Source organism: Glandiceps talaboti, chromosome 4, assembly GCF_964340395.1.
Source record: "Glandiceps talaboti chromosome 4, keGlaTala1.1, whole genome shotgun sequence".
Lineage (NCBI taxonomy): Eukaryota > Metazoa > Hemichordata > Enteropneusta > Spengelidae > Glandiceps > Glandiceps talaboti.
In genome coordinates this window covers 4862494-4890289 of record NC_135552.1, presented here as the reverse complement: position 1 = coordinate 4890289, position 27796 = coordinate 4862494, and the positions used below count along the sequence as shown (strand labels likewise).

General features: G+C 36.9%; 1 protein-coding gene across 2 annotated transcripts; it reads left to right on the top strand.

Moving 5' to 3' along the window:
* Positions 1-8930: 8930 nt before the first annotated feature.
* Positions 8931-25142, top strand: LOC144434599 (uncharacterized). 2 transcript variants are annotated; one of them, XM_078123070.1, is made up of 2 exons: positions 8931-9089; positions 24018-25142. In XM_078123070.1, exon 2 carries the CDS (start codon positions 24109-24111, stop codon positions 24802-24804), a length of 696 nt encoding a protein of 231 aa, XP_077979196.1. In that variant the 5' UTR covers positions 8931-9089; positions 24018-24108; the 3' UTR covers positions 24805-25142. The 2 variants fall into 2 exon arrangements, with proteins under 2 accessions (XP_077979196.1, XP_077979195.1); XM_078123069.1 differs by lacking the exon at positions 8931-9089 and adding an exon at positions 19758-19862.
* Positions 25143-27796: the final 2654 nt, after the last annotated feature.

Genomic DNA, 27796 nt, shown 5'->3' with positions numbered 1-27796 from the left:
CAACTGCCCCCGAAGGACAACTGCCCCCCGGACTACTGCCCCCGAACGAAAAAAAAACTAGTATTACAGATGTACGGGTTGGTCATTAATTAAAAAGTCACCGTCGGCAACTTACCGCCGCAATTCACATGTTTTACTCTGTTGTTATCTGTGATAATTGTTACGTCATTCATAAATGTCGGCATGATGATTTAACTTACCGCTGTAATTCACATAATTTTCTGGAACATTCTTCTCCTCTTTTCAACCAGTTAACAATTCTCGACGTGTTTAAGTTACACAAGTATTTAGTAGGTGTTTTTGTTTACGACTTAATACACAATAATTTACCACACTCTATAACCGATTATTGCACGCTGTTTAATTATGAATACAATACATGACAGAAGGCTCAGGGCAATTTATGTATTCCGCCAGTGAAGACATCAGTTGGACAGCAATCAATATCATATACAGGTGTTGTGAGTCATAGAGTTGAACGGTATAAGTATGGATAGTTCTAACGTTGCACTCTAGCACTCACACTCTCATACTCTCGTACGGGATCGTTCAGGTCCAAGTCAGGAATTAGTCACGACTGAGAAGAGATTTCGGCTTGCCAGATTCACCTACCCGAGTGCTCGTGTGCTTCTGGATGTTTAATTCTCACTTTAAGAATACTTCCAATACAATGGAATTTACACAACCACTAAATATAGAAAATCACACCATAAGATCACGCCATCATAAAAGTTATTATATACTTTTCTCTAACCAATCATGTGAATTTCGGTTACATCATGTTTGCCCAGATTCGTCATCGCCAGTCTATTTCTGACCTATGGCCTATGCCGAATGGCCAATGGCCAATGCCGAAATGTAGAATTTATTCCCACAATTCCGAAATACAAATTGCGGCGGTAAGTTGCCGACGGTGACTTTTTAATGAATGACAAACTAGGTTTTTTTTTCGTTCGGGGGCAGTAGTCCGGGGGGCAGTTGTCCTTCGGGGGCAGTTGTCCGGGGGGGGGGGGGGGGCAGTTGTCCTTCGGGGGCAGTTGTCCGGGGGGCAATTGTCCGGGGGGCAGTTGTCCTTCGGGGGCAATTGTCCGGGGGGCAGTTGTCCTTCGGGGGCAATTGTCCGGGGGCAATTGTCCGGGGGGCAGTTGTCCGGGGGGCAGTTGTCCTGTTACCATGTTTAACAGGAGAAATGGACCCGGGGTTAGTGTGATGGGTCGTTACATTACATATAAGCGTAGAAAATATCAAATACAAAATAAACAAATATAGAGGTGCCTCACACATGTGAGTGTAGAATATATACCTGGTCTGTATTAGGGAGCGAACAGTTTTTACGGCCGGGGGGGGGGGGGCAAATCAGAGGGGGTCACCTTAATTTTGGACTCAAAGAAGGGGGGGGGGTGTCATCATTTTTACGAAGTGAATAAAGGGGGTCACCTTGTTTTCAACTAAACAAAATCATGAGCCACACTCCAAACTCAAAAAACGCCACACTGATTGTCTTGGTATCTGGTGGGACATTATTTGCAATGTCTAGTTGAGAAGTTGTCAAAAGGAAAATGATTGCATCACAGGTGTGTGATTTGGGTCAAAAATGTCATTTTTGTTAAAACTTAACTCAAAATCTAATGGACAGAGTGATCTGAAATTTGGTGGGAACTTTCTTGTTAGGGGTGCCTAGATTAAATATTGTTTAGAGCATTAAAAAAACTACGTTTTAATTTTAAAACTACTGAGCAGATTGGGCTGAAATTCAATGGATGTATTTATGAAGGTGTTCTCATGACAGGATGAACCCATTAGTGATATGCAAATTAGGTCTAAAAATCGCAATTTCTGTCAAAATCTTATAAATCGAATACTACATGGTGATTGGGGCTGGAATCTGGTGAGGATATTTCTGGAGGAGATATTCAAAATATGTTGGCACAACTGGCCCTACTAACCATGACCACGCCTTTAGCAACAGTGAAATTATGTATTTTACAAAGATAATAACAGGAATAGACAAGTGAATATACATTTCTTTAACAATCTAAATATGGCAACAAGACCATGCCCATATCAACAGCCAAATGAGAGTGCATATTGCAAAGATGAAAACTGGGATGTGTAGGCAAGTGAATAAAGATTTTTTAAATGTACACAAATAAGCCTAGCAACAAGACCACACTCATTGCAACAGCCAAATTGTGAAGTACATTGCAAAGAAAATAATAGATTAATAGGCAAGTGAATGCCTGGACATTCAAAAAAGTGTAGGCAAATATGCCTATAGTAACAAGACCACTCCCATAGCAACAGCCAAATGGCAGTGTGTATTGCAAAGATAAAGACCAGGATGAGTATCTATCTCTATCTATCTAATAAATTTATATAGCGCCAAATATCCAAAGAAAACAATGTTCAGTGGCGCTTAGAGTTAGAAAGGAGATGAAAAAGCTCTCTGAAATATGTGGGTTTTCAAGCGTCTAAGTGAAGAGCAGAAGTTTGAAAACAATACGATGAGATACTGGAAGCCAATGAAGTTGTTTTAGAATAGGGGTTATGTGTTCGAATTTCCTGGTGCGCGTAATAATCCTAGCTGCCGTATTTTGGGCACGTTGTAAGCGTTGTAAGTGAACGTCAGGCAGACCATATAGTAAGGAATTACAATAGTCCAGCTTCGATGATATGACAGCATGGACGAGGGTGGCACAAGAATCCTGAGAGAGGTATTTCCTGATGTGTCCAATTTTACGAAGGAGGAAGTGAATGGTGCGGCAGGTGGTAATTATGTGTTGTTGAAATGTATAATTGTCATCAAATATGACACCAATGTTTCTCACAGATGAAGTAGTTTCAATAACACTTGAACATATGTAGATGGAAGTGAGTGGCAACGGCGAATGATCAAATTTGGAACGAATTAAAATGACTTGTCTTAGAATCATTTAACTTCGGTTTATTTTGCGTCATCCATTTCTTAATATCGTTGACACATTCTTCAATAGAAGATATGGCGGAGGTGGTGTTGGATTTCTTAAAAGACAAGTACAGTTCATTATCGTCGGCGAATTGGTGAAACTGAAGTTTATGACGGCGAATGATCTGACCGAGTGGTGAAATGTAAATAGTAAACAATAGAGGTCCTAGGACAGAGCCCTGAGGTACTCCGAACCGTAGCAATTGAGCAAGTGACATTTTCCCATTTACTGTAACTGACTGAAATCTGTCTGTGAGGTATGAGCAAAGCCATTAGGGTAGGGTAAGTGAATAAAGATTTAAAAAACAGGATGCAATTATGCCTACCAGCAAGATCATAGTCATAGCATCAGTAAATTGATAGTGTGTATTGCAACGAGAGCACAGAGATTAATAGACAAATTGATAACATCTCAAAATGTCTGCAAATATGACTGGCGACAAGAACACGGCCATAGTGGATAGACATTCCAAAAATTGACACTTATATACCTAGCAACAAGACCATGTCCATAACAACAACCAAACGATGGCGTGTGTATATAAGGATGGTTAGGCAAGTGGATAGACATCCAAAGTGAACAACATATGCCTAGCAACAAGACCACGTCCATAGCTACTGTGGAATGTTTATGTATAATGCAAAAATAACAACAGGGATGGTTAGGCAAGTGGATAAACTTTCAAAAACATTGACATAATTGACTCAGCAACGAAGATACTGTCCATATCAACAATACCTTTATGTGTATATGACAAATATTGTAAATTAGCAGATTTTTTAGGAATAATTAACGCATAGATGATGATAGAAAGTACATTTGTTCTACAACGCCATTGGTGCTATTTTGTAAAACGTACCTTAACTACTCTAATACGTATGTCAATGGATAGTTACTGTTCAAAGTGTTATTACGTCAAATGATTTGTCGACACGGACTTACAAAGACAAACCGTGATGATTGGTACATATACCTTCTGACCACGTTCTGAATTCTCATTCTATATAGGTTGAGCATAAGTCTATATGTACACACGAATGTACCTGGGTAGGATACAAGTTAACCAGACAGTTTTGAGTTAAAGGGGTCTTCAGTAATTACAAGGGGATCGAGCACGGTCTGGTGCGTAAAATGTTATCTTCCCCGATTAAGTGTGGTTTTTTTTTAAATTACACACTCTCCCCATTGAAATATGTAAACAATAAAAAAAAAAAACACGTTAGGTTAAAATGCTGTCAGGTGTAAATGGGACACAAGTCCCGGAATGAATAAACTCATTGCCACCGTTGCCACCACATCACATTGGTTGTTTCCCGCTACTATCACCACAGTGAATTTGATTCTCGTGATTACATCTAAATGAAGGTCACAACTCCGAAAGACTAGATGGGCGCACTACAAACATTGTCACGAATGAGTTCAACATCTGCACATTCCATCAAATTCTCACCAATATCACACTATTCATCCTTCACTCATGTGAGACCCACCTTTTCTTCTCAAACTACGGCTAACAATTAATTCACTGCGTGGTTGTCAACAGTGATTTGAATGTGGCAATTGTTGAATCTGGCTGATGTAGAACGTGTGACACCACTGGTAGCTGGTATCCAAATTCACAAAACAAGTACATATGTTAGATAAAAGTATAATGTGACCCCCTCCCTCCAAAACTCCCCTAGCCTACCACAGTAATTACCGAAGGATCCCTAAAGCCTATGTCTACCTCACCTTGATTATTGGCTATTTTTAAATGAAAGAACCTTTTTTATACTAGAACGGATTCGCACACTTACTAAGCAGCACAATGTGATACTATCCAATGGCATTCAGACCAAAGTTTGGATGAGCTACGCGTGTTTGATTTCATCATCACGTCAAAATTATATAACCAGATCGTACTTAGATCAGGAAGACTGTATGTTCGTTTTTAAAGGATTTTTTAAGTTTGTAGTGGCCGTATCTTGGGATGTGAGTGTGTGATGTCAGACATATTTTCACCCTATTCTAATTTGAGATGATATTGTCTTTTGAAGATGTGAAATGTTTGCGAAGATAGTCTAAAATTGCCTTAACCTCCAAATCTCCCCTACCAATGATACTACCATTAGATGTGCTGACCTTTACTACATGTATATAATGATGCCATTTAACTTTTTAAGAACATATTTCAACCCTTAGTGTAAGTTATAAAGAATAGTTTCTGATACTTGCTGTCTTGTAAAGCATGAATTATGTTATTGCTTGAAAGGGTCTGAATAGCCTAAATGTTGGCTTTAAGAGTGAAAATCCTCCAGGGCTTCTAGAGGGAGACCCCCCTCAGACCCCCCCCCCCCCACACATGAGGTGAACATATCCCAGTCTCAAGCTCTCCCCCTCTTACTGTCAAGATGCTATCAAAGTTTATTTCAAAAGTATTTCAACCCTATGTAGTTGCTTTTTACATGTTGGTGTTGTCTTGTAAGGCTTGGAAATTATTGCCTAAAAGGGTCTGAATAGTCTCAAAATTGACTTTTCAGAGTAAAAAACCTCCAGGGCTTCTAGGGGGAGACCCCCATAGGACCCACCATAAGAGATGTACATATTCCCTTCTCAAACTTTCCCCTACCTTTCACTGTCACGATGCTATTAAACTCCTGTTCGAATATATGTACCCTGTGTAGTCAATAATTATAAAGTGGATGCAGGACAGTCAAGCAGTCCACACTGAGTCACGATAAAAAAATACCTGTCATGCAAATATCATATATGGGGGGGGGGGTCATCATATTTTAGAATTAAGTCATAGGGGGGTCAGCCTGTTTTTAGTTTACGGACAGGGGGTCAGTGAGTTTTTGTCGGCCCGATTTAAGAATTCACCACCCCACCCCCCACCCCACCCCCCCACCCCCCCCCCGGCTGGAGAAACTGACCGGTCCCTAACGTGGCTGTGTGCACTTCCAAAAATACAATGACTGCATCCTGGTTATAGTATTACACTCTCTCATAGCCTTCACTGACTTCACTAGATTGTCTTACATTTACATCATGTAATTTGCTCAAACAGCAACAGGCGAGTCCAATCCCCTTGTGTAGTGCGCCCTCATCGGTTGCATAAGTCGAACCACTCAAATGATTCGAAGCTTGGTGAACTGACGGCGAAAAAGTAAGGTCAAAGCAATCATGAAAGCGGACTGCAATTTAGCGATTGTGGCTGTACGAGAGTATAGTGATGTATGTACATGTTTTTTTTTCCAAAGTGTGTGTACAAGCAATATAGAAAATGAGTACAAAAACACTCGGACTACAACTTAGCACCTCAGTGGTTTTTTGAAAAGGTTTGTGTACGAGTCATAAGTCAATTCACAAGTGCAATCATGCATTCTATTCAGTTCCATTTTTGTTCGTGCATCCATCATGATTTTCTAGTTGTCCAAGTCCCTTTTGTTTATTGCAATAGTTTGTACTTTGCCTGTTTCTCTTTTCTATACCTGTCGACGTTTTCTACGATCACTATTCTATGTATGTGATGATGGTAGTGATCGTAACGCGTATCATAGAAAACTATACTATATAACAGTTAAGTATTAGGGGTGGTTTTGCTCAATAGGTTTTGTCGTTAATTTGTCAAAGTCCTCCGAAATTTTTCAAAAATGTCAAGTTGATACCAATTAACTATGCTAGTTAAACAACGGAATTGAGGACCTGTTCGTATGTGACAGCTTCTACTGTTGTAGTTAATTGGTATCAGCTTTGAAGTATGTATATCAGTGTTCATTGTGATTATGGGCAAACGATCCTGAGTTGAAATATATATGTCTATCTTAGTGTCAAAAAACGTAATGTACCATGAGTGAAACACCAAAACAACATTATTTTAGCTGTAAAACAATCTTGATACTTGTAGTCCGTCCATGATCGAGCCAAGGTGGCAGCGCGCAGAGACTAGTATGCAGTAGCTGCATTTTGACCGATCATCTAGCACTTTACTATTTTCATCCACAGCGAAATCAATTACTCGTCATCTTACGCGGCCCCAAGCCCATCCGCCCATTGTTAAGAGGTTATGTCTGTGCAGTCGCATGCATGCACTCTCTTTAATAAAATAACTTAATATATGGAATATAGCTGTATAGCTCCTTTACTTTTATACGATACAATAGTTATTGTGTTGTGTTTTTATAGCGGCCCTATACTACATTGTAAGGTCTCTCATAACAAGGTCATAAAGTATGGTAATTATTCCAACTATTAAAATGTATCTAGATCGTTGTGCCATTCTTCTTCCTTTCAACTTTGTGTTCTGCCTTTCTTCCCCTGAACAAAACAAGCCTTTACATTGCACCGTTTTCGGGTGTGTCCTCGGGCGGACCGTCCGCCGACTACATGTCATTTGTTCACAGTGACAATGAGAGACCCTAACTGACACAAACATAGCTATCAGCCGCTATTTAAAAATGGCATCGGTAGTCTAGAATTACAGACGAAAATTAGTGTGTTCTCTAATTATCGACTAGTCGTTACAGTATATAGGAAATATTGCAGGTACGAGCTTTAGGTTTGTTCGGTCTTCACCTGCTGATGATCATGCTTCTTGGGCGCCTGTAGATAGAGCGACGTGTGGTTCGTATATATGTGGTGTAGCAGTCGCTGCTGTAACTATCACTTGCAGCTCAGGTAAGAGTAACGCATTTACAGTACACTCATTTTGTAGTGTTGCATTTTGATGCCGCACTTGTTCACAACCACATATTAAACCACAAAAAATGTGGAACATTCTAATGTGGATACTGTCAGTCTAATGAACCCAAGCCCAAGACAGACTTGGAGTAACCCAGTCATTCGCATCCCTTCAGCATTTTTAATTGGCTTACATACACTTTACAATGAACGTATTCTAAGCTCTTAAATTTATAAAGATTGTGTCGCATGAAATGCTACTTATACGGTAACCGTTAACTTCAACTACCAATACAAAGATAGTAAGGGAGTAGATAGACAAGCTTATAGTGGTTTAAAACATCCGTCAAGTGGTGTTTTGTTGAACTCGAGTTGTTGTCATAATCTCTGTAGTTGTCAGGTTTATGAAGACACACTACAACATTATGTCAAGTACAATGTTTTTCGTCCGGCTGTCTTTTCTATTGTCAAAGTTTGATGATGGTGAAAGGACGAGTGTCAAGAGGGTCAGGGCATATTTTATCCACTCCAGTGGTGACTCCATGGTGAATTCATAACACAGAGAGTATAAGGCATGCTATAAAGATTACAAGAATGTGGATAACGGTGTATAAAGCGGGTCATGATACTCTATCACTGACATTGCTCTGGAAGTATCCAAGTTGAAAACGTATGCATGAAAGAAAAGTTAGGAATTAAAGCGCTCTGTCTAGTCAACACGAAGGCAATGATGTGATTGGTATAGTATAGTATTGAAGCCAGCGTCTTAAAATGCAGTCAATGAACTGAGACGGCTGGGAAACAGACATTACTCAAGTAGAAACTTGTTTATACCTTCAAAATACCGTCGTTTCCTCCGATAAATTGCTGTCATAATTAACGGTGCATAAAAATTGCTTTGCTCATCTCTTGGTGTATTTAAGGTCATCTCTTGATGTATTTAGGGTCATCATGTTATATTTGTTTGAGACATACGTTTGTTTCTATGTTCGTTTATTTTGTTTGCCTGTTTCCTTGTTTGTTTATCTGTTTGTATGTATGACATTTATAGCATGATATGGGCCATTGTGTTCTTGATGAGCTGTAACTGGAAAGTTTAGATTTTAGTCGACGGTAGCCAGGTATAAAACGATTAAATAGCCGTGATCATCTGAATGAGTTGTTATAAAGGACGCACTTTTTGACGTATGTGTAAGCACGTGTTTGGACGCAGGGTTGCCCTCACCCAGCAACACAGAATGGGTCTAATTACGTCATGATATTGCGTTGAAGGCAGACTCTAATCCATTTCTGAAAGGCTGCTGTTCCTAGTAGTGCAGGGACAAGATTATTTGTCGAGGTTTTAATAATTTTAGAGAGAATGTGGTCGGCTGTCTGGAAGATAGGAATACCCATTCGATGACGGTGTGCAATATCTATCATATAACAGTGTATAATTCTACCTTAATCCGAGGTCTTACAAAGGTAAGCTGTATTCAAAAATGATACTAGCAAAATAAGACTTAGTTGTTAGGGTGTTGTCACACAGCTGTTATTTCATGTAACGTCTGGTCTGTGTACGAAAAGAGTTATGTATGGTGTCTGTGTTGACATACATCACAATGTAATCTGTGCAATGAGTGTCAAACATTTCACACGCGTGAATGAAGCGAGTGAAATAAATTCATCGCAGAGATTAGAATTTAAGCTGGCGTTGACAGCATTACTTTTCGAAATCATGGAATAAAAAGAAGAAGGGTTATATTCCACAGAGAAACACTGTCTTGACGATCACATTCAGTGCTACCGGGCTATATAATTTAAAATGTGTACGGTATTCAAACACATGAAGCATGGACATGGTGATGTGTTTCCCTTGATAAACATCGAAATTACAGCAAAAAGGCCTCTTTAAATCAACGTTACTTTAAAACAAGTCTCTCCCAATGGCTGTATTCTTACGTTAACGGAAACATTAGTCAGATTCGAGAGAATGTTAGTACAATACAAAAAGACGTATTATTACAACATTAATTTCAATCAGATGACAGGTTGAAACACTTACGTCGCCTCGAGGCTCCCCAGTATTACTAATGTAACATTGATAGAATTGTGTTCATTAATATAACGTTATATAGTTTTTTCTTTAATAGAAAACTAATTAGTTAATTATCGGTAAAACTGCAACACAAACGGAATTCAATACAAACGATGCAAATTATTCATACTCCCAATTAATCATATCCTGGTTACTGTTTTTATATTAATGAAATGTCATCGACAACAATCTACCAATTACATACATACATACATACATACATACATACATACATACATACATACATACATACATACATACATACATACATCTTTGAGTTTTATATCAATTAAACTAGAAAACATACAAAGTGCGGTTTTCCTAGTTAACTTTGACAAACAGAGATGTTTTTTGAAGCAAAGTGTCATAGGAAAATTTCGATATAACAGCCATGTGAACTCTTAGACAACTTTGTTGTATTTGGTTGGCATTTTCCCTGATGTTCCGTTGACTTAAGCTCAAACGTAATTAAATACTTGTGAGTGTATTGTAGGAGTTTTCATTAATTAACAACCGTGAAACTTTGGAAAATCGAGACTAAAGATGACAATGTTGAAGTTCGATAAACATATATATACAGTGCATCATGTTAAAACGTAACTATTTCAATTGACTGTAGGAAAAAATTTAGCCCTTGAGTGGAAACGTTGTTTTACTTATCTTAAGTTTTTATTAAATTAACTTCTTGATATGACATAACATTTTAATTAGGTGAGAAAGCAAAGTTCATAATGATCGCTCATCGAATTCAGACCGTCCTATCATTGGTATATCCACAGACAAGTGTGTGGTACATCACACTGAAATACGTACTGATTGAAAATACAGGTACAGTTTAGGAAATATTGATCATAAGAAGTGTAAACAAACCTGAATGTATCATACAGAATGTTCCGCAGTAAGAAGTGTATACACTTCTGAGTTTTCGAAGGGTTTGATATCGCTGGGTACCGCAGCTGCTCACAGTACCGGTAATATAACGTACGCGTCGTCTTATGGTTTCATTGGGTTATCGTTCTACACTATTTCATTTTTCCAACTAAGTATCTCTATTTTCAAATAATGTTTGTAGCTTCACTCGAAAGCATATTAATACACAGCAATGACTGAAGAAAGCGGGTCATAGGTGTTGCCTGTCCGGAGACCATGTCACGTGGTGTCTATGTAAACCTTTGAGTTATCGTCAATAGATAGTTGCTTAGTGACGTCACATTAGGTATGACTAGATGGGTAGCGGGGTGACAGGTCATGACGCGTGGCATGTGAAGGGCCATCGTATCAGATATTATCAACAATTATAGACTAGAATAAGCTATTCAAGTCGTGGTGTTAACGTTCTCTGCAAACATCATTCTTACAAACTACATTTTATGTCCCATTAAAAATGCGCCGACGATAAACGACATTGTCAGTCTCACCTACAAAATCAAACATTGTGTTTATCATCTCTGACTCTACTGTTGAACACAACTTCTTACCTGCCCAGCACTGCATCTGATTTGTGGAATTCACTCTATGAATATGTCAGGCCGTAATTAGTTGTTATAGCAACGCGCAACTCGTTCTTCTATTACTGTCAAATTATGTTGATATTGGTACTCTAATGTTATCACTACAGTACAGTACAGAACTAATGCACGTACATTGCCTGTGTAAAAAGCCGATGTTTGATGACTTGGTGGCAATTCCCTCAATCTGTTGTGCGTGTATGACATCTACGAAGGTAAGCTCATTTACAAGGAAACGGTTTCACGGATTTGTTCAACACAAACGCTTTTCAAGCAATATTACTCATAAGACATACGAGTGATATGGACTGTCAGAGAACTAATCCAGTCTGGCGGTGGTGTGTATTTGTCGAACTCATTAGTTTTTTTAGTTTGTTTTTTTAGATTCTTTCAATCTCAGCACAAAATGTTCAAATTGTTGTCTACAAAGGCTGTGTTGTCGACTGTAGAACTCACACTGGCATGGCCAATAAGCTTACACTATTACGTATTCGTATCATGTATTGCAGCTGTGTCTGTGTGGATCTGAACTTTGATCCACTCAAAAGTGCAACTTATAACATCGTTAAATTGACTTTTCATGTCAAGTTGTGTTACTACACGGCACGGTTGCTAAACATGGTTGCAGTTTTCTTTTTTTTAATTGAGATACACTATTCATGCCAATCGGTTTAAATTAATCACAAACGTGTTCGTACATTCTATAAATATGCAACCATTATATGCCATAATAACAACCTGTATGATCTGTATAAACTGATCAACCAAAAAACGACCGAGTTTTAGATCACTTAACTTCACTTCCCCGCCGCTTATCGCCCCTTTTACACATCACCGTGTTGAGACCACCATATGCATGCCTCATTAAATTCTAAAAAGTATAAGACATTATTTATTCAATCTCTGTATAGTTCAGAATTAATGTACTCATAAACAATAGTGAAGTTTCTTGTCACTCAATAACGCTATTTATATATCTATGTATTCACTGTTATCCTAACAACACACTCAATACATTGCGTGATACGTGTATTTAGTAGTGGTGACCGCCCGCTTGCTAGAAGGTCAATACGCCCATTTTACTATTTCAAAATATTTTGCACTCCAGAGATAAAGAACCCAGACATTCTTGTATAATATGAAATTTTTACTGGAAATTTGAGACGACGCAATTCGGATCACTCGTGGTAGTTAATTTTAATGTTTTAACAAAGTCTGGCTAATTGTCGAGTAATGAATGCAGAATTTTTCTACTAAGTAAAAATAATTCGTTGGAGTATTATTAACATTTTAAGCGCAGTATTCATTATGGTAACTGTACGAGGGGGAATAAACAACGTCGTTCAGTCCATGTCGGTGTTGTTCATTGAATGCCGTGACGTTGTCAGATTCGATCAGGCGCATTCCGTCACTTTTGTTGGCAGGTACATATTGTTTGATGTATGGCCCAACTTACTTGTTATACCTCGTATTGCCTTACGATTACAATGCACTGAATGTTGGCTATGCCATTCATAGTAACACTCAGTCTGTCTCTGTGTGCGTGTGTGTGTATAAACTGCTAGTGTGACACAAAAGCCTACCATTGTCATGGTAATAAGTAAACGAAGTATATGACACAAAACAAACACAACGGTGTCCCGTTAGAGTTGTGACTAGGGTACGAGAGCGACACTGAGACTTGTACAGTATACCGGGGTTATATGGCCTGAGTTAGTTAACATCGAACAGATAAACGTACGCTACTGGGACTTAGACGTATGATGTGTGCGTAGACACCGCCTGACACTCTCAAGTCCGTACAAATATGTTGGTAGTATCGCGGATTGCGCGGACACACTGAATGGAGACACACGTTTCGTATTAACGGTATGTATTTAGTGGTTCATGCTGACTGTCTGTCTGTCTGTCTGTCTGTTAATCCAATTGCTCCAACGATAGCACTATCCCTTGGTGAATAATTCGGTGCCAAGGAAACCATTAGAACTTCATACTAAAGATTTGATAAGCCGTTTAATCCCTGGCGCTTTACAATTTTCTGATATTATGTATTCATGTTTGACTTTTGCGATCAAATTTCGTTTCTTTCTCGTTCGTCTGGTTTGATGTCTTAATGATGTGGAACTCAAGAAAACCCCTAGGGTATTGTAGTCCTCATAGATAGAGGCCATTCCTTTTTTCCTTTGTGCTCGTGTAGACATAGTCCAAGGTCTTCTAGGTCTTGTAAACTGCTGGCATTGAGACATACAGTGACAGTTCTTTACAAAAAACTATCAATTATTGCCAAAACTTCTTTATTCAGAAATCATAGAGAATCACTAGAGCTATTGCAACGTATCATAAACCCTTTTTTAATAGTCCAAACTTAATATTGTTAAAAATGAATCGAATCGTACGAATAGTTATCAACAACCACCTGTTGATTTAGTATTTGTAGTAAATCTCACAGAAGCCATTATTCTTTGCCGTCCTCTCATAACAGTAATAAACTAAGTTTGTAAATGTTCAAACCACGGAAGGACATTAAAGAAGAACAGAGCCGCCTTTGTCAAATCTCTGTTTAAACATCGCAAAATACAGCCGTTCGATTAGCAAGTACCATGGCAAAGACTGGTTTCTAGCCATCGGAATGAGACACCACGCGTCGCTTGAATTGATACTGCATCTGTACATTGCGAAAGTCACGGCTTTCTAACTTTACTTTGTTTCATGAAACATTAACGTTAGTCCTGTATTGTTCGTATACACTCTAGAAAATGATCGCATAACGATCAACTTACCAATACTAGCTATACAAGGCAACATTATTCCTCAAGTGAAACCATAATCGGTCAAACATTTCTGTCTTACGACAATGGTAAATTTTATTGCGACAAGACCTATTTGTTATTGTTCTATATTTTTCTACTACTCTATGAATTCTTAAAACATGACACAACCGCTCCGTCAACGGATTAGGGCCTTAGCCAATCGGGCAGGTAGTGTCTGGAGATAGTAAACTAACACATGATACTCGATATTGTTACGTTGTAGCGCTATACAAAGCGATCATTACGTCTCTGTTGCATCCGAGTCGAATCTGTACGTACTGCAAGTCGTTTAAAGTTGAATACGCTCAGAAGTAAAATCTTTAAACTGTTGCTGTTACATTTTTCACGAAACCCTCAACCTATTATCAGTTTAAAAATCATTCTGTTTTAAAAATCGGAAGTCACTGTACACATTTTTGATACAGATAACAAAATGTAGTCACTTAGAATCCAATATGGCCTCCGAATACTGTGTTAACTCTATCATATGATTGTTGGCTTCCTTGCAAAAAAAAAACCGGTGAAACCCCGAGTTTCATTTATTATTCAAGAAACGGGAACAGGCTTTCAGATGGAAAAGTTGTAGCGAGAATTGAAGATCTGCGATTTCAGGAAATTCTATATAAGGTGTGAGGAACTTGAAGTATTGATGCATAGTTGAGCACTCGCTGAGAAGTTTACTTCTTAAGATTTCTAATAGATGACATGTGCTATCGATAAAGGATACTTGAATAAATGCTATACCGAATTCGAAATCTTGGTGATAGAGTGCTACATATACATTATATATCTTGATTCAGTTGTTTTTCATTGCAAATGCGATTCCATCTGGAACTGCATAGGGCCTAATAAGGGGTACTCACATAGTCAATCTCAAAATACCGTGCAGCTTTTCTGTTTGATACAACCACACAGAAACCAAAGAAACTACATATTCCACACGTCAATAGTAAGATCGCATTTTTTCATATACGTTTTGTCTAAGATAAACCATTTACATGTATTGCAACTCCATATGCAGACATTCGGGTGCCAATGTTTTTCTTAGTATCAAACACTCGATGAAATGTCCTTTGCGGTGTTCATTTGATGTCTGCATGGTGGGCATGTGTAATTCATATCTGAGACAAAATGTAGCAAGACACTCTACTCATTCAATCTTGCTATCTTAAAGTGTAGTATGTCCAGTTTCTTATTGGTTTCTGTGTGGTTGTATCGAATAGAAAAGCTCCACGGTATTGTGAAATTCACTGTATTATAAGCTCTGGATTTTATAATGCATTGCTAAATCGTGTGGTGTTCATATAGCCTATTCATAGTTTCGACTACATGTATAAAGAGTTATTCACATTATAAAACGAAAATGTTCATGTTGTGTAGGTGTCCATATAAAAATGGTGTATATTCATAATACATTACATAATAGAGAAGTGTTCATAGTATAAAATCGTGTGTTCAGAAAGGACGTTATAATACAAGTGTGGTTTCATAATTGCTAGTAGGTTTTCATATTATTCATTCGTGATTAACATGTTTGTAGAATCACGGTGATCATATTATACAGTTATGATTTTATAATTGTTTGTAGGATCACGAGGTGTGCATATTATACAGTTATGATTTCATAATTGTTTGTAGGATCACGAGGTGTGCATATTATACAGTTATGATTTCATAATTGTTTGTAGGATCACGAGGTGTGCATATTATACAGTTATGGTTTCATAATTGTTTGTAGGATCACGAGGTGTTCATATTATACAGTTATGATTTCATAATTGTTTGTAGGACCACGAGGTGTTCATATTATACAGTTATGATTTCATAATTGTTTGTAGGATCACGAGGTGTTCATATTATACAGTTATGATTTCATAATTGTTTGTAGGATCACGAGGTGTGCATATTATACAGTTATGATGTCATAATTGTTTGTAGGATCACGAGGTGTTCATATTGTACAGTTATGATTTCATAATTGTTTGTAGGATCACGAGGTGATCATATTATACAGTTATAATGTCATAATTGTTTGTAGGATCACGAGGTGTTCATATTATACGGTTATGGTGTCATAATTGTTTGTAGGATCACGAGGTGTTCATATTATACAGTTATGATGTCATAATTGTTTGTAGGATCACGAGGTGTTCATATTATACAGTTATGATTTCATAATTGTTTGTAGGATCACGAGGTGTGCATATTATACAGTTATGGTGTCATAATTGTTTGTAGGATCACGAGGTGTTCATATTATACAGTTATGATTTCATAATTGTTTGTAGGATCACGAGGTGTTCATATTATACAGTTATGATTTCATAATTGTTTGTAGAATCACGAGGTGTTCATATTATACAGTTATGATGTCATAATTGTTTGTAGGATCACGAGGTGTTCATATTATACAGTTATGATTTCATAATTGTTTGTAGGATCACGAGGTGTTCATATTGTACAGTTATAATGTCATAATTGTTTGTAGGATCACGAGGTGTTCATATTATACAGTTATGATGTCATAATTGTTTGTAGAATCACGAGGTGTGCATATTATACAGTTATGATGTCATAATTGTTTGTAGGATCACGAGGTGTTCATATTATACAGTTATGATGTCATAATTGTTTGTAGGATCATGAGGTGTGCATATTATACGGTTATGATTTCATAATTGTTTGTAGGATCACGAGGTGTTCATATTGTACGGTTATGATTTCATAATTGTTTGTAGGATCACGAGGTGTTCATATTATACAGTTATGATTTCATAATTGTTTGTAGGATCACGAGGTGTTCATATTATACAGTTATGATGTCATAATTGTTCGTAGAATCACGAGGTGTTCATATTATACAGTTATGATGTCATAATCGTTCGTAGGATCACGAGGTGTTCATATTGTACAGTTATGATTTCATAATTGTTTGTAGGATCACGAGGTGTTCATATTATACAGTTATGATGTCATAATTGTTCGTAGAATCACGAGGTGTTCATATTATACAGTTATGATGTCATAATCGTTCGTAGGATCACGAGGTGTTCATATTGTACAGTTATGATTTCATAATTGTTTGTAGGATCACGAGGTGTTCATATTATACAGTTATGATTTCATAATTGTTTGTAGAATCACGAGGTGTTCATATTATATAGTCGTGATTTCACAGTCAATCATAATATTACGAGATGGTCATATTGTTGAGTGTAGTTGGTTTCATTGTCAAAGTGTCCAGACGAAATGTAAGTCTAGTTTGGTTGGTCGACCTACACACGTTGGCCTATTAAATCAGACCTTTGTAATAACTGTTCGAAACCATGAATACACAAAGTGAAACAGTATTGGTGTTCTTTTATGCAATGCAACTTGTAGATGTCATCGTGCCTCTTGTGTTTGCCAACTAGACACAATATCCCCTCGCTCTGCCTTTATTCACAATTACTGCATTCGCCATTCAAATGTTCTTCAGATCTGTCAACTATTTAAACTCCAAAGGTACATATTGGCAAAGCTTAACATAATCGACTGTCTCCAAAGTAAACGATTTAAAATGGATGCATCAACATGTGGCCAAATATTGGTACTTAATTATGCAATGTAAACGTTCACTATCAAAGTAAAGTAGAGAAACCATACGCTTAATGTGAAATAACTACAAAAACGGGCTCGAGTCGATCAATACAGCTTTATCAACTTCATAAAAAAAGATATTTACATACTATATAAGGTAAATGGTTACTATAACAACTAATTAAACAGAAGAGGGTCGATTCTAAGTAACACGGTTTATAAAATATGCGAACAAAGAGTTTTATGTTGTCGTCGACACTCATATAGTTCCCGCATTTAGTATAGCTATCGAAAAACATTTCAACACACCACATGATTCGGCTATGTTTGAGTGGCTGTTTAGTGTATTCAAAATTGTAGTTTTCCTTTCAATAAATTCGCAATGCTTGAGGTACTAAAATGAATAAAAACGGAAAACCCTTACAGAAACATTTCGAGTCATTTAAAATATGCTTTCATTGCCTACTAGTGATTTCCAGCCAAAGGTCATAGGTCAAACTAACTCTAATTTGAATACTTTCTAAGTTAGCCATAATCGAACTGTACGACGCATTGGGCTATAAGGAAGGCAAAGCGGCTATCCGAATAGCCGTGCGTCAGAGTTATTGAAACCACAAAGCATAACAAAATTAAGACAAAACAATCCCCCTTGTACTTTCCATGATTGATTATTCGTGAATTTTTCCAGCAATTGTAGGTACAATATGACTGAAATTGAGATATTTTGTGAACTTCGTTGTGTAGGAGTTAAGTACAATCATGGGACTGTCGGCTATAAAAAAAAATTGTATAGCGGCATTCACTGTATATGTCGTGACGTTTTCAAGCATGCTCCTTAACATGGTGAGCACAAATGACTGCTTCCTGTATGTCTGTCCCTATGGGTTGTTAGATATAGGTCTTGTTTCGTCGAGGGAGTGGTTGCCAGTATTTCACTATGAAAGCATCCAACAAAACACCTATCATTCACCGTTGATCTAGTGATGTCTTCAGAGTTCCTTTGTAACGCCAACGCTGTCTTTATACACTACGTCACGTCCGTGCCAAACTAAAATGTAATGATTGTCACCAATTTCTGATTAAAATGTGATCAAGGAGAAGACTCGATTTGCTTTATGTACACTATTTCACGTCTACTGTGCTGTCCTTTACGCAGTATCATGACTGACTTCAAGAAGTGAATACAGCTAGTAAATACATCAAATTGAACCGCCTTCTTGGTCGGATTGTAATCAGAGAAGTGTATGGCAGTTTGAAGTGACATGGTGATATATACATACAATATTTGGAGTTGTGCTTTGTTGAGACCATCCAGTTAGAAACCATGTTTGCATCCAGACTATTCATATATATATATATATATATATATATATATATATATATATATATATATATATATATATATATATATATATATATATATATATATATATATATATAATGATATGTGCGCGTATGTATTAATAAACCAAGACAAATATTGCAGTGTTTTTAATGTTTTCCATAATCACTACTCTCTGTATGTAAACTGTATTTCAACTCATAGTATATAAATTGCTCAAGCGATCGAATAAAGGAAATAGAAAAGTTAGCGGCAAACTTCCGCACACATAAGTTGGCCTTTCAGACAATCATTGCAATAAACTACTGAATACAGTGTGTCCACTGTAGTGTAAATATTCTGCTGTACATCGTGCGTCGACAAGCTGAATAGCTGGAACAGGAAACACTTTATCGACCATGTTATTATTATTTCGCTATCATTCTAATAAATTGTGCTGTAATAACTCGGTCGCTTTCAGTAATTGTCAAGGTCGGTATGTACCATTCGTCAGCAGGGGAGATTTGAGTATCCGCCTCAGGGTGAGCTCTAGGTACAATCGTTCCCATAAATGTACCAGTATATCTTGTACAACGTGACATTCGGAGGTCAGCGTTCATATCGTGTACGGTCGAAAACGGATTTTAAAGAGGACTACACCCCTCTATGATAATAGAATAATCTACATGCTGTTGACATGACAGACGTATAATTTATCATTTCATTTCTTCTTTACACGATGTTGAGTTGAATACACACAGATACTAGTTAATCTCATAAAAAATAGACTTCGTCACGTGATTAATCTAGTTTTTGCCGACGGAGTAATTAGGTGGCTTTTAACGCCACACCTCATCAGGCACTCGTCAGTTTGCACATAGATATTGGGAGATGCGCGGAGATGTCCGTTGTGACTAGTCGTAACATTTCATCAATGAGCAGGTCGGTATGTTTCGTTATGTATTTCCATTGTTGTATGATGTCACTTTTTTATGTTTCCCTTTATAATGTATAGTTTGGTACATGCATCTCGTACCCATCGGTTTATTTCGATTTGATTGTATGTGTATTGTGTAGATGTGACTCTGTAAACGCCGTTTAAGTCCTTTACGGGAATGATGTAGCGAGGCATCGCATGCTGTCTGCAATGTTATCATTTTGTAACTATGTCAAATTAGACGCAGACGTCTAAACTGCTGAATCGCGCCTCTTCGTCTTTCACGTCACCAAAGTGACTATATTACATGGTTCTCTCGTTTGGTCTTGCTATTAGGCCACGATATAGTGTAATCAACTGTTAGCTACGGACCTACTCTCCCAAATGAATATTTGTTGGTTTGATATCAAAACAACATTTAAAACATGATAAATCACTTTATTTGATGATGATCGTTACATATGTTGGTATCCTGTTGTCACGTATTATATCTAGAGTTCAATTCGCATCCCTTTTATTCCACAGTGCGTGTCCTAAAACGATGATATAGTACATAAGCAATTTAGTTGATTATTTAGCCTTTATCAATTCCTCACTTTATTAGTAGCAACAAATACATAAGATCGTAGCTTATATTAAAATTGTATTTAATTTCATCAAAAAAATGGTTTCACGAAATTTGTCTGTATCTAACTCCGAGTTTCAAAAATTAAAATTGATGACGTACTTCTCTGATAGGTATGTTTAGATACGTGTGATATCAAAACCATATATATGTGAATCCATTATGGTTGCTATATACACCACAAAGTAAGGGTATTTTGGATAAAAGCTATTTGTCTGTATACACAGGACATGTTTCCATCTCCGAGCAATAATTTAACTGTAGTAACCATGCGAAAATGTACAATTTGCGACAATTATTTACAGGAAATGCAAGAAATTATGATTGTGTGGCCTATCGCTTCATGCTATTGTCATAAATAACAAGTTTGAGAGCATTCTTGTATTGAGGGAGGTTCTCTCAAATTCATCAAGTTAGATGAGTTAATAACACCTTTCTATTCGTTTTAATGTTATATTTTCTTTCTTAGAATTTATTTCTATTCTACAAGATGTTTAAAAACACTCCTACTTTTGGGGGGAAAATCGTGTTTTTAAAAAAAAAGAATATACGAGGGTGATCACGATTGATCACACTTTACAATCGGAGGATTCATTGTAATGCAAACAGGGTTAGTTCTTGAACGTTTGTATTTGCCTAGGAGAAACAAGTTACTCCATTGATGTCGTCACACGTTGTTTTGCCAACGCTTTGCTTAATATTCTTGATATTTGTCCACGAGCTTTATATTGATCTCACTCCATTTAGTCAGTCAAGTCAGGGGATTACTGCTAGTCGTAAAGACATCCCTTCAGTCAAAGCAAAGTGTTCAGAGTGTGTATGTGTGTGTGTGAGTGTGTGTGTAAACTTTCTCACGTCACATAGTCGACATGCAAATGTATGTTACATATATTCTGTCTGGTTTAGGGAAAGCAAATGTAAGCTTTCATGTGAACACGGATTCACATAACGATTGACAGACTGTTCGACGGTTCTTTTGACAGAGAAATACAAAACTACATTCAGTGAGTATTTTCGATGTTATTTGCTCACGGAATTCTATTGATAACTGTTTGTACTGCCTCCACTTTGTCTCCAGGCAAAACAAGCCCAGCATAACAAACAAGCCGACGTTAATGCGATTACTTTGTCCCGAATACCTACTGAAAAAGCTAGAGTATATTTGATCTCTATGTAGTAACAACTTTTTATTCTATTAATGTTATAATTCGTCGCTATTATATTTCTGTTCTAAAGGGAAAGGATTTCTGAACACAATCCTATTGGGGTTGGTATCGTGTTTAATTTTTTTCAAAAATACATGAGGGTGATAAATTTGATCTCTGATTTTGGGGCAAGTGATCAGACGAAAATAAATTCATTATTTTGAATGCTAATATAATCATATGCTAGCTGTGATCTCAATCTCCATGCATTCAGACGGAATGTAAAATAAAATATATTCCCTGAATAGCAACATTTTCTCAAAGACTTCTTTATTTGGGGACAGAAAAAAAAGATAGTCCTAACATGAGAGAAGAAATTACGAAATAAAGGTGTACATATTTATATAGGGTAGTATTTTACGAATGACCTGGTGCAGTTTACGGTACGGTGATAATACATTTCCCCTATAGTCGATTCACACTCTTCACATTTTTGCCTCACTGCGTACAAATGTAATAAAACAGAGTGACCTAATCGACAGACCTACTTGTACTTTTAATGCTCAATCAATCTCCTTACCAGTGACTTCAATCAACAAGTCAAATTGATCGATATCGTGTTAATTGTAGTCTTTCCAAATTGACAATAACCCTTATGTATATATTTTTTTGTAAATTAACCCTTCAGAGGTTTCTATGACACTTTTTAATTTCATAAATGTGTCAATAATTGATGACTTGGAGATTCGGCCTATGCCGTGTGTATGACGTATACTTGTAATTTATATGCAATGTGTGTACGTAGTACTTGGCTAGTCTAGCATACCTTGTGTAGGTTGTTGTGTCAATGATCTCACGATATTATAGTAATTGCAATCTTCAAAATGTACACTTTTAACCGGATACGTTCTGATGAAGTGTCCATGTGCCTGGTATTTGCTAAAAGATGGCTATTATTGTCACCCCCAAAGGTTCATAAGTACCCTCTAAAATACTAGTTCTGTTGAGAAAGGAATTTTGAGCGAAGCGTTTAGCGTACAGTATCATGTTACTTTAATCATGTTTAATACTGTAACATCTACGAAATACGTGTTTTCACCTTTGACACGGACCTTCCAATTTCCATATGATAAATTGCCATTATGCGTGCCTGACTGATAGCTGACAATCAAATAGACGAAACAGTTTAAATTACTGATTAAAATGAATGAATACATGCTGTGAGGAAATAAGTCAATCATGTAATGAGAAAATGACGACGGTTTTCGGGAATAAAAAGCGTCTAAAGAGGTTTTACGTAAGAAGTCATGAAAACACGTAGTCTAGTGTATGTGCTAAAGTGTTCTTGCCATTCCCGCTCTTTAGGTGCAATGTACTCTGATATGTAGGACAGACAGACAGACAGACAGACAGACAGACAGACAGACAGACAGACAGACAGACAGACAGGGAGGGAGGGAGGGAGGCAGGTAGATAGGTACATACATACATACATACATACATACATACATACATACATACAGTATATTTCAATGTGACACATTCACAAGCGACCACATACACGACCAAAGTCTGCAAAGTAATAGACCGCTATTTTGTCTGTTGTTAGACATATTCAAGGTTAATGAATATGAAAACCACTGTACTGATAAAACTGTATGTTTAGGCTATCGTTGTCATGGAGATTTCAATAGTATTACCCATCATCCCCCGTCTGATGTTTTCAATAGTCCGAAATGTACAATAGATCCATGTTGTGTCAAGCGTTTAATTTGGAATTGCTGGCAATCTTTTAACAATAGAGTCAAATTATAATTTGGATTCAAATTGTATTTCGGTTTTTCAAAGTGACGTTTTCCAAATTAAACGTTCTAATGTTTCGTACGTGCCTGATGTGATGAGTTACAACGTATGTTACAATTTCGTTGCCTAGCAACAGATGTCTGGATTTAATAATTAATCTGTTTGTCACTGTGAACCGTTTTTAATATGTTATTATAATTTGTGTAGGGTCATAATGACGTCACTGCCTACATGTTTATGAATATATCATTTTTTAAAAGCCGCAATAATACCACAGTCTGTTTTCAACTGTAACACTTGTTGACGTAGACTATATTTTATCCCGCTGTTTGTAAGAAATATCCCTGTACCGTAAAGATTATTTAAAAAAATGACACAGACGTAGACCAAAATATTCCTACTTAATTAATTTTAAAAAATGTCGTTCTTTCAATATTTTTTAGCATTTATAAGTTGCTATTGAACGGAACAAAGAAGGAACCCGACCAAGTTTGTGTTTTTTTCCTTTATTTTCTCTGTGATATAGAGTTCGCGTAAATGTAAAAATACTTTAAAAGTATCTTTTTGTTTTTTTGTTTTCCCAATAGACCTCGACATTTACTGTGAAAAATTGAAGAATTTATCTACGCGAGGATTACTGCATTTACTCTATTCACTAGGAAGAGGAAAAAAGCAGCAATGTCGACACCAGTTGTACATTCGAAGAAGAAGAAACACACAGGTCCTCTGCCTGTTAGCAATGTTTCTAAGATATTATTACACGACAATCAGCTGGAGACGTTAGTTCTTGAACAGAGTCTGAGTAGAATCAATAAGGATCAACGAAGAAGTCAGAGGCTACTTGATATGCAGAAACAAACATTCATTGTCAACCAAGCATGCAAAGAACAGGAACTGCGAGACATGGGAATACCGCATGTACCATTTCTACCAGAAATAGTTATGAAACAGACAGAACCAGATGTCAAATCTCGAAGGGTACTCGCTAAACCGAAGAAAAGTGCCAGTTACCTTGCCAAAGATCTCGAAAAGACCTCGCTTCTACCGATGGGAATCGATTTTCTAAATGGTGATAAAAACGGCGGTACGGAACGCTTTACTCACCTGCATGGAATCAATTGGCTACCTGATAGTGATGAATCTACTCTACGAGAAAGAGAAATCATGAGAAAATTGAACGACATGGAAGCGAGTATGAAAAGTGTAGACGACCCGAGATTTGTGAAGTTGGAAAAATCCTTGGTTCGGAAAGATAAATCACTTTGGGAGATCCTCGGAGAAGAACACTCAGATAGTCGTGCCGTAGAGGGCGTGAATGACAAAGTGAGAGAAAACACACAACAGCAACAGGGGTTAACGAACGGCGTGGAGTAGACCGTGTAGATGCCAATGAATCATTTTGCAAATAATTTAATAAAACTGCGGTCATAATCATCAGCACTAAATCGACATATCATGGCAATTTTAGATAAAATCAATAATCAAGTGATCAATTCGATATTGAAGATTGGTTCACAATGAAATTTGACCATAATGTGTGACGTCATCATAACATTCACCAAATATTGCCCCTATAGATTCACATCATTAGAATCCTACAACAAATACTCACATAATGTAGTATAGACTCGTTTCATTGCAGTATGTGATGTTCTCATTGGCATTTTATAACCGGTAATTATTTTAGTGTGGATATTGTAAAATATGTAAAACAACGCTTTTTAAGAAATACAGTACACTGCGATTGTGTATTTTGATACAAAATCAATCAATCAAGCAATCGATCATCATCATCATCATCATCATCATCATCATCAACAACAACAACAACAACAACAACAACAACAACAACAACAACAACAACAACCAACATCACCATCATCATCATTATCATCATCATCATCATCATCATCATCATCATCATCATCATCGTGATCATCATCATCATCATCATCATCATCATCACCATCATCATCATCATCATCATCACCCTTAACAATGGTTTATCACACATACAACACACGGGGCAACACATACGAACATTTTGACAAATTCTGTATCTTTAACATGGATCTACTATGAACTTTTTTTTGGCAAACTAGTTTTTGCATCTGAATATATGACGAGTTTTAAACTTTTGTTCACACATTAAAATGTCTTTTCACAAGAAGTCAACTTTCGCATTTGTTAGAAATCTCACGTTGATACTGAATAAATTTGACAATGTGTCAACTTCTATTTACAATTCAAAATATATGCAAGAATTCGATTGCACACTTGGGTCGTTTTTACCGATCACAGGTAAACGTTCAACGTGTCTCGTTGTCAGTACAGTCTAACAGTATAAAAACAAAGGAATCAAATACAGAGACCGGTGAGGGCATTGCAGAATCTCTACATTTCTACTGAGTCCCACTAACTATACCTGAACATAATTTTCAATACTATACTAGAATTTCATAAAGACTATGGCTTTCCCCAATTCAACTACAATGTAGGCGTGACTTCAAATTATTCATAATTTAAGTTTAACCACATACCACCCACTCCACCCCATCCAACCACCCCTTTCAAAGTAAACTGACTAAAATGTATTAATGTTTTCTGGACTTCATTCATAATATTTCACCTTCAAAATTATGCTGTACTACACCTGATGAAAACACGGGGTGGAAAGGACTACATTTTATTTGTATTTATTTTTTGTAAAACGATGGTCATCAACTTTCTCGTCTTAGTAGCCAGAATATATTTATTTGACAATCGTAAAATTAATTTTTTTAAATCGCAATCGTGCGTGGGAGCGCGCGCGCGTGAGTGCGTGCGTGCGTGCGTGCGTGCGTGCGTGCGTGCGTGCGTGCGTGCGTGCGTGCGTGTGTGTGTGTGTGTGTGTGTGTGTGTGTGTGTGTGTGTGTGTGTGTGCCTATTGATAATCCAAAGCAAGATATTCCATTTGACCTGCTTGGCCTACAATAGTTGCCAGTGCATCAGTGACGCGCAGTGGAAGGTTCACAACGATTACTGAACCAGATTTAAACTGAATGCCTCCCGTAAGGGCTCATGCACTTTTTCGCCTATACCTATTGTTGTAATGCAAAAGTCTGAACTATAGGTATTATACAGGATGTACCCTTTATTTGGAAAATTAATATATGAAACTATATGAAATTTGGAGATTGCATCGTTAACATATTGCCTAAAGATCGAAAAATAATTATGTATAGATTAACTATGAGCATTACGATAATACGCTACAACAACAAGCTTTAAAGGATATAACATGACATGCTCTTCTTTACCATCAAAGCATATACTAAATTATCTGAAATTTAAATCTTGCATTGCAAAGATATTGCCTAATTAACAAAAATGATTATTTATGCAAATTAAACATCACATTGACAAAAACTACATACAAACTATATCAAACACGTGTGATTTGTTATGGTTGATGTTTGAACCAAATTATATCAAATTGAAGCTTGCATTCTATATATACATGGGCTAAATTGCCAAATATCATTAATTGTGCAAATTAGTCATTAAAACTAAACAGTTTATGCCAACAGACTTCATAGGACATATATGCTGATTAAGGTTGATGTATGTACCAATTGTTGCAGAGTTTGAAGTATGCATTCTTTAGATAATGCTTAATTATTTAAAATCATTAATTATGTAAATTAAGCATTAAACTAAAAACTATGCCAAAAAGCTTTTTAGAACATGTGTGCTTTGTTATGGCTAATTTGTGTACCATAAATTGCGGAATTTGAAATGTTCATTTTTCAGATTTAGCCTAATTACTACAAATCATTCATTATGCAATTATTTCTCTACATCCACAAACTATATACGACATATGCACTTTGTAAATTATGCTGAATTTAAAGTGTGCATTCTTAAGATACAGCCTAATTATTAAAACCCATCAATTATGCAAATGACTTAATTAATGTTCACTAGATCGATGTTTACCAAAATCTGATCAGTTCCTGTGATAAGTATATGGAAGGTATGTAGCAAGTTTCATTAGAATCGGCTCTGTGGTTTTTGAGCTATCGTGTCAAAACAGTCACACACACACACACACACACACACACACACACACACACACACACACGCACGCACGCACACACACACACACACATACATACATACATACATACATACATACATATACACATACATACATACATACATACATACATACATACATACATACATACATACATGCGCACGCATGCAGACAGACAGACAGACAGACAGACAGACAGACAGACAAAAGCACAGCATAATCTCCACTTACGGGACATACAAACTGTCTATGTCAATACGCCACTGACCCACCATCCCATATCACATG